At 40.8% G+C, this 6,802-nt stretch overlaps 1 protein-coding gene across 10 annotated transcripts in view; it reads right to left on the bottom strand.

Annotated features, from left to right (window-relative positions):
* Window positions 1-415: 415 nt before the first annotated feature.
* LOC116038279 (CUGBP Elav-like family member 2) overlaps window positions 416-6,802 on the bottom strand; it is a 31,554-nt gene continuing 25,167 nt past the window's right edge. For 5 of the 10 annotated variants that reach the window (XM_031282516.2, XM_031282513.2, XM_031282520.2 and 2 more), the window contains 6 exons: window positions 6,143-6,280; window positions 5,326-5,451; window positions 4,478-4,654; window positions 4,214-4,360; window positions 2,511-2,691; window positions 416-1,470 (listed from right to left, as the gene is read on the bottom strand). In XM_031282516.2, the coding sequence (XP_031138376.1) occupies window positions 2,564-2,691; window positions 4,214-4,360; window positions 4,478-4,654; window positions 5,326-5,451; window positions 6,143-6,280 (716 nt within the window). In that variant the 3' untranslated portion in view covers window positions 416-1,470; window positions 2,511-2,563. The remainder of the gene's footprint in view (window positions 1,471-2,510; window positions 2,692-4,213; window positions 4,361-4,477; window positions 4,655-5,325; window positions 5,452-6,142; window positions 6,281-6,802) is intronic. The other 5 variants (XM_031282515.2, XM_031282517.2, XM_031282514.2 and 2 more) reach the window with 5 other exon arrangements.

The following is a 6,802-nucleotide window of genomic DNA, read 5'->3' as shown; positions in this document are numbered from 1 at the left end:
TGTGTGTGTGTGTGTGTGTGTGTGTGTGTGTGTGTGTGTGTGTGTGTGTGTGTGTGTGTGTGTGTGTGTGTGTGTGTGTGTGTGTATGTGTGTGTGTGTGTGTAAAGAAAACTAGGTAATATTACAGGAAAAAAAACGTGAATTCAAAAACACTGAGTTTGACACATGGGCACTTTAACATCAAATTCAAACAAAAATACATTGTCTGGCATCTGTATGATTAACAGACATTGTAATCATCTTTCAACATGAGGCATCCAAACTAAACCAAGGTGAAACATCCATTAATTAAATTATTAATGACAAACTCACAGAAAGTCAACAAGACGTACCGTGGAAGTTGAACACTAAATTTTTCTTCAACGCTGAAAAGAAAATTAAGTCTACATACTGTGACCCTTATGGAATTTTTTTAACTTTTTCCCAGATGTTGAAATTACAATTAATGCAGAGGATTTTTTTGACTTAGTTTTAATTTACTAGAAATTATCCTCAAACGGTCACACTGATCAAACTGATTTTAGTCCTCTTTAAAAATGTAATACACTGAAGGACCCCCCACTCCCCCCCCCCTCCCACACACAGATGACATTACAACATAATCTACAAAAAACCCAAAGTTTTGCCTGGGTTCTGTTAGTTAAACTTCTATAGATTCAATGGTATAAAATATAGGTAATCTAAGTGTGCATTTAAACCACAGATTGTCTATTTGTGAATCAGTTCTAAAAAAGTTGACTCATGTAGGTAGTCATTTCTCTAAGCAGAGCAAATGTACCTTTTATTGTGCCATCAATAGTTCAAAAAAAGGTAAATACACTGGATTTTTGTAAATGAAAAGAAAATATATTTTTAAATAGCCTTGGTGTAAACCTTCACACTGCCCGCAAAATGTAGAGATCATTACAGAGCACTGAGAGGGGTTTTACTGGTCAGACTTTCAAAAGTGTTTGAAAAGTGGCCTGTAGCATTTCTTTTTTTTTTTTTTTTTTAAAAGAAGCCAACATATTGCTAATGGCACCAAATAGCACAGCTGTGTGCCAATCCCTGTATTCAACTTTCAAGTGAATTTTACTGAGAGAGGTAAAAAGAAACACAAAAAAACAAAGCTAAATTAAAAATACGAAATCCCACAGGTTGGTTTTTAAAACAGTCGCAAAAAAAGGAAAAACATTCGAAAAAAGTTCTCTTAAATGAATGCACGCAGGCAATTTTTCACATTGATTTGCTTGACCTCTCTCCCACTTGTCACATTTCAATACAGAAAAAAACAAAACAAAATGAATATACATGCAGAAAAATCAGGTTGAGCTAAGGTCAAGGGTCAGTGGGTGGCCAGGTATTGGTCAGGCGAGCTTAGAGAGACATCACAGACAATGGTGGGATGATGAGGCCAGGAGTTTGGCTTGGCTTTCAACATCATGAAGACATGCTAGGCTAATGATGAGCAAACAGGCATGGAGATTTGTTCTAAAAAAAAGGAACAAAAACACAAAAGGGAGAGAGAGAGAGAGAGAGAGAGAGAGAGAGAGAGAGAGACAGAGAGAGAGAGAGAGAGACAGAGAGAGACAGAGAGAGACAGAGAGAGACAGAGAGAGACAGAGAGAGGGGACAAAGAGGAGAGAAGAGAAAGTTAGGGGCACAGCACAAGAATCGTTTAGCCATGAGGCACAAAAACCAACAAAAACAATGCCAATCACCACATACATTAAGGACAGTGCAGTAAACACCCCCCCTCCTCCCCTGACACACAAAAACAATACACAGAATTAAGGAAGTGACACCACCAGGACATATGGCAGAGACTCCAACATGCTGTATACTTGGCACCCAAAGAGATCCATCTAGAGCCAGCCTCCCTTGCGGGAGACTTGGAGGATGGATGGAATGACTGGAAGAGGTTGTTAATAGAGAAAAGAGAGGTAGCCTAGCTTAACATGGCTCAGATATGAGAGAAAAAGAGTGGGAGACAGAAGAGGGAAAGAAGGAGGGGGGGGGAAGCAATGATCTAAGAATTTAGAGTGCAAAAGATTTTCACATTAAGAACGACAAACAAATGAGACAGACTAAATGTAAAAAGCCAAAGACAGGTTGAAGCTCTGGGCCTACGTGGCCTTGCTTCAGCCCTTCAACACAATAACTGATCCTTAGTCAACCTGTCTAGCTTGACCTGAAGGCAATGAAATGGCATGGAAACACACCTGATGGTCTCAACTAATTACAGTGACACAAAATACCTCCAGCGAACACTGACTCCAGTGATAGTCATAAATAATCATATACATTAAAATATTTAATCCGACTCAAATTACATGATAAAACCGCAGGAATGAAATACAGTAAAATGTGGAAAGATCATTGTAACCATTTTTTTTTTTTAAATTTATTTATTTATTTATTTATTTTTTTTTTAAATAGGAGTAGAGTGAGTCTCCCTCCTGTGGTGGGTTCCTTCCCCCCTGCCCCACTGAGTCTCTGCTGTGGTGACCATGGCTGGAGGGTGAACTTACCCTAGCAGTGCTAGCATTAGAGCTGGGGAGGGGGGAAGGCCCCAGGGCTAGGATCAGTAGGGTTTGCTGTCGTTCTTGGAGCGCTTCAGCTGAACCTTCAGCCTCTTCATTCCGATCTGGAAACCATTCATGGCCTGGATGGCAGCTTGCGCAGACACAGGATTGTCATAGCTGACAAACCCTGATAACAAAAAGGTGGAGGGCACATGTTACATAAATTAAACATCCTGTTTGAACTTCAACACACCCCCTTCACATTTAAACACAACGATGCCTGGTACTTCAAGGGCATGGTGTACAACATCACAGATTTTGTGTGTGTGTGTGTGTGTGTGTGTGTGTGTGTGTGTGTGTGTGTGTGTGTGTGTGTGTGTGTGTGTGTGTGTGTGTTTTTAAAGGAGAGAATTATTGAATTTTCTCTGGAAAAAAGAAAAGCCATTGCAATTATTACTTAAGACTGGGGCCAGAAACAAATGACCCTATAATTAAGTAACTGAACATATCATTTATTAACTCAAAAAAAGAGTATTTATTGTTCCTAAATATGAGTAAACTAACTCTTAAAACACAATATTTCATGATAACTTTGAGTTGCATAATTTGGGTTACATGGTGCTAAACTCAAGACAAGATCTCACTACTTGCTCAATAGTAAATCAAACAAATACATAAAATAAATTGATGGCTACTTTTGAAAAAACTGGTTATGTCATCTATCAAGTAATAACACATTTTAATGGTTACAGCTTAAATGTTTATACAAAATACTACAACAGTATTAAATGATGGCATATAATTGAAAAGCATTAAAGCTGCAATGAAAAGATTTATCATAGAATACTGTTGGAAAGGATCAATGCCTTAAAATGAGCATGATAAATAAGGGGAAAGGACTCATGTCACAGTTTTGAACCGTACTGAAGTCATAACTTAAAAAGGAACACGCCAACTTATTGGGACTTTAGCTTATTCACCGTATCCCCCAGAGTTAGATAAGTCCATACATACCCTTCTCATCTCCGTGCGTGTTGTAACTGTCAGAGGCACCCACCGCTAGCCTCGCTTAGCACAGATCCTGGAGGTAACGGGCTCCATCTAGCCTACTGCTCCCAATAAGTGACAAAATAACGCCAACATGTTCCTATTTACATGTTGTGATTTGTATAGTCACAGCGTGTACAAATAACAAGGTCACATGAGACACAGCCATCTTCTAACGGTATACAAACAGGGAACTATATTCTCAGAAAGGCGAAGCACTGCTACTTCTGCTACTTGGGCGGAGTGATTTGCTTGCAGCACCTGAGAAGCCCTGTGGTGAGGAGCAGAGAGTAGCAGTGCGTTGCCTTTCTGAGAATATAGTTCCCAGTTTGTTCACACTGACTATACAAATCACAACATGTAAATTGGAACATGTTGGCATTATTTTGTCACTTATTGGGAGCAGTAGGCTAGTTGGAGCCGGTTACCTCCAGGATCTGTGCTAAGCGAGGCTAGCGGTGGGTGCCTCTGACAGAGTTACAACACGCACGGAGATGAGAAGGGTATGTATGGACTTATCTAACTCTGGGGGATATGGTGAATAAAATCCCAATAAGTCGTCGTGTTCCTTTAAGAACACTAATATCCACCACACAACGTAGCACGTACATCAATTATACAACAAAGAGGGCTTCAGGGCCCAGTGGTGCCAACACACTTACCAAAGCACTTGCTCAGATTGGTCTGCTTGTCAATGAAGACTTTGGCAGAAACCACATTTCCAAAAGGCATAAACATCTGCAGAAGATCCTGGTCCCCAAACTCCTGGGGCAGGTGGTAGATGAAAAGGTTGGCACCCTCTGGCCCTACTCCATTTGATAAGAAAAACGGACAATACTCAAGTTAGAAACGTATTAAGATGCACCCACAGACACAATTAGTTAATCCTCAAGTTAATGTTATTTAACAAAAGTGATAATGCTCACCTTCTTTCTGGCCGCCAGCAATGCTTTGCTGCAGGAGAGACTGGCCATAGAGGGAGGGCAGGGCGGAGGCGGTGTACTGCTGCATCCCTGAGTAGGCCTGGGTCAGAGCGTCCATGGAGCTGGCTGCTGACCCGTTGGCCATGGAAGCTCCCAGGCCTCCATTCATGGCCCCCATACCTGGAAAACAGAAACAAACAAATGGGTTGTACACTCATAACACATTTTGTAGCTTACAGAAAACTGAGGAATTACATGTTTTTGGCCACCAGGGGGCAGAAAAACAAACAGCCTTTTGCTTCTCAAGTTACACTCCCTGGCCACTTCATTAGGTACACCTATACAAGCTAATGCAGTCCAGAACAACAGCTCTGCCACATATACTACCTAAGTGTTAATTCCATTCATGTGTTTATTACTGGAGGTCGTAGTTAGTGGTGTTGTTCTGGACTGCATTATATTAAAATGCGTTACTAATATTCTTTCTCCCTCATGTTTGTAAATGGGATGGGCAGAACACCTCAATATCATGAAGTCCAGTCAAATACCACTGCAAATTACAACCTCAATAATAAAACATAGTTGAATAAATACCTCTCAGAACTGATCATTATCATCATCGTAAAAGGTAGAATTTATGACTGTTCTATTGATTTGCATTAAGTTTTACAGGTGTACCAAATAAAGCAGGTCTATCTTTAACATGCAGCAGCAAGAACAGAACAACATTTGCTTTTCAGTCCAGCAAACCAAAACAGTAAGGTTTTTAAGTGTTGCTGCTCCACAGTGGTAACCATTTCTTAATGCAGCATTGACATTAGTGTGCAACTGTTAAAAACGGACATTCTTACCACTGATGCTGTTGGTAAGAGCGTTGAGGTTGAGGCCCATAGAGGTGCCAGTGAGACCCTGCAGTGTGCCCAGAGATGCCAAGGTGTTCATGGCAGCACCCGCGCTGGACGCTGCTGTTGAACCGACTGTTACAAGACACAAAAAAATAAATAATTATATATACACTGTATATGTAATAAAAAATAAAAAAGTTACCACAGGGATGACTAGCACATGTTCAACACACCTCATATCACTCTATACTGTACGTCTGGCATCTTTGCCACAAATTGTTACGATTATGAGAGGATGACACTGCAGTGAGAGGGCAGTTAAAAATCTGTCTCTTAAAGCGGAGAGGTCGTTACCGCAGCAGCAATATGCAAAACTCAGACAGATGGAGCCAATGTATATTTACACAGATTAAAAGGGAAATTGGGGCTCTCATAAAATTTTATATATGGCTGATTAACTCCCATAAAATAATTGCGGAATGGCTGGGGGCCGTTAGGCAAATAGCGGAGGGAGGTTTGCAGAGCAGTTGGTTGATACGATCACAGCAGCATGAGGGCTAACTGTGAACATGTATGTTCATCTCAGTGGGTGAGGGATTTTTATTTACACTTAAGATTTAACGGTTATGTCTGAAGAGAAACTAAGATAACAGTAAATTTAGCAAACAAGGTCAAAAACTCAGCAAGCAAAACACATCCATAAACAAGTACTCTAAACTAAAAATAACCATGAACAGGGTTCGACTCACACTGGGTGCTTATTACTGTATACACAGTACATGCACATACTACGGCTCATGTTGGTTTTAGTTTTAGTTATTACCTGGACTGGCCAGGGCTCCCAGGGCTGCACTGTTTGCAGACATGGTGCTGGTGGAGTTCGGGCTGCCAGAGCTCTGGGCTGCAGCTGCAGCAGCAGCTAATGTGGCCAAATTCTGCAGCTGAAGGGGGTTCATGCCTGCTGCGAGAACGAAGAAACAGAGGTGACTTCCAAAGCTACGCTAAAGTTCTCGCAGACACGCACCTTTCGAAAAAAGTCTTAGGAGGGAACAAACTTCTCTAGAATTCAAGCATAGAGAATATATTTTTTTTACGGTTTAAGATGGGATGTGATTTTGGGACCGTCAATTAAAAACTTTTTCTCTCAGCCTCCTCTATTTTACACTGCCTGGACAAAACGTGGCTTTCTTGTAATACTTCTTGCTGTTTTCACACTGGTTTCAAGGATGTATTAGATAGAGTACTTAATACCAATGGGAAAATGCAGTACTGGTTTTAGTATTTGACCTGAAATAATATTTCAACATACAAAACCGGCCTATTATGGTGTATGCCTTTTCGGCCAGGCTCATAACCTCGAAATTCTTTCCTTCTATGATGAAGTTCCACCATTGGTCGGAGTGAGCGTGATGATGTCAGTGTTGGCGTTTCCCGATTGGCCATTACTCTTTCAAAATGTACTGGCGCGACACAGGCTTTTAAC

This window comes from Sander lucioperca, chromosome 7 (genome assembly GCF_008315115.2).
Source record: "Sander lucioperca isolate FBNREF2018 chromosome 7, SLUC_FBN_1.2, whole genome shotgun sequence".
Classification (NCBI taxonomy): Eukaryota; Metazoa; Chordata; class Actinopteri; order Perciformes; family Percidae; genus Sander; species Sander lucioperca.
The sequence above is the reverse complement of the archived record's forward strand: the minus strand, read 5'-3'. Positions and strand labels throughout refer to the sequence as shown.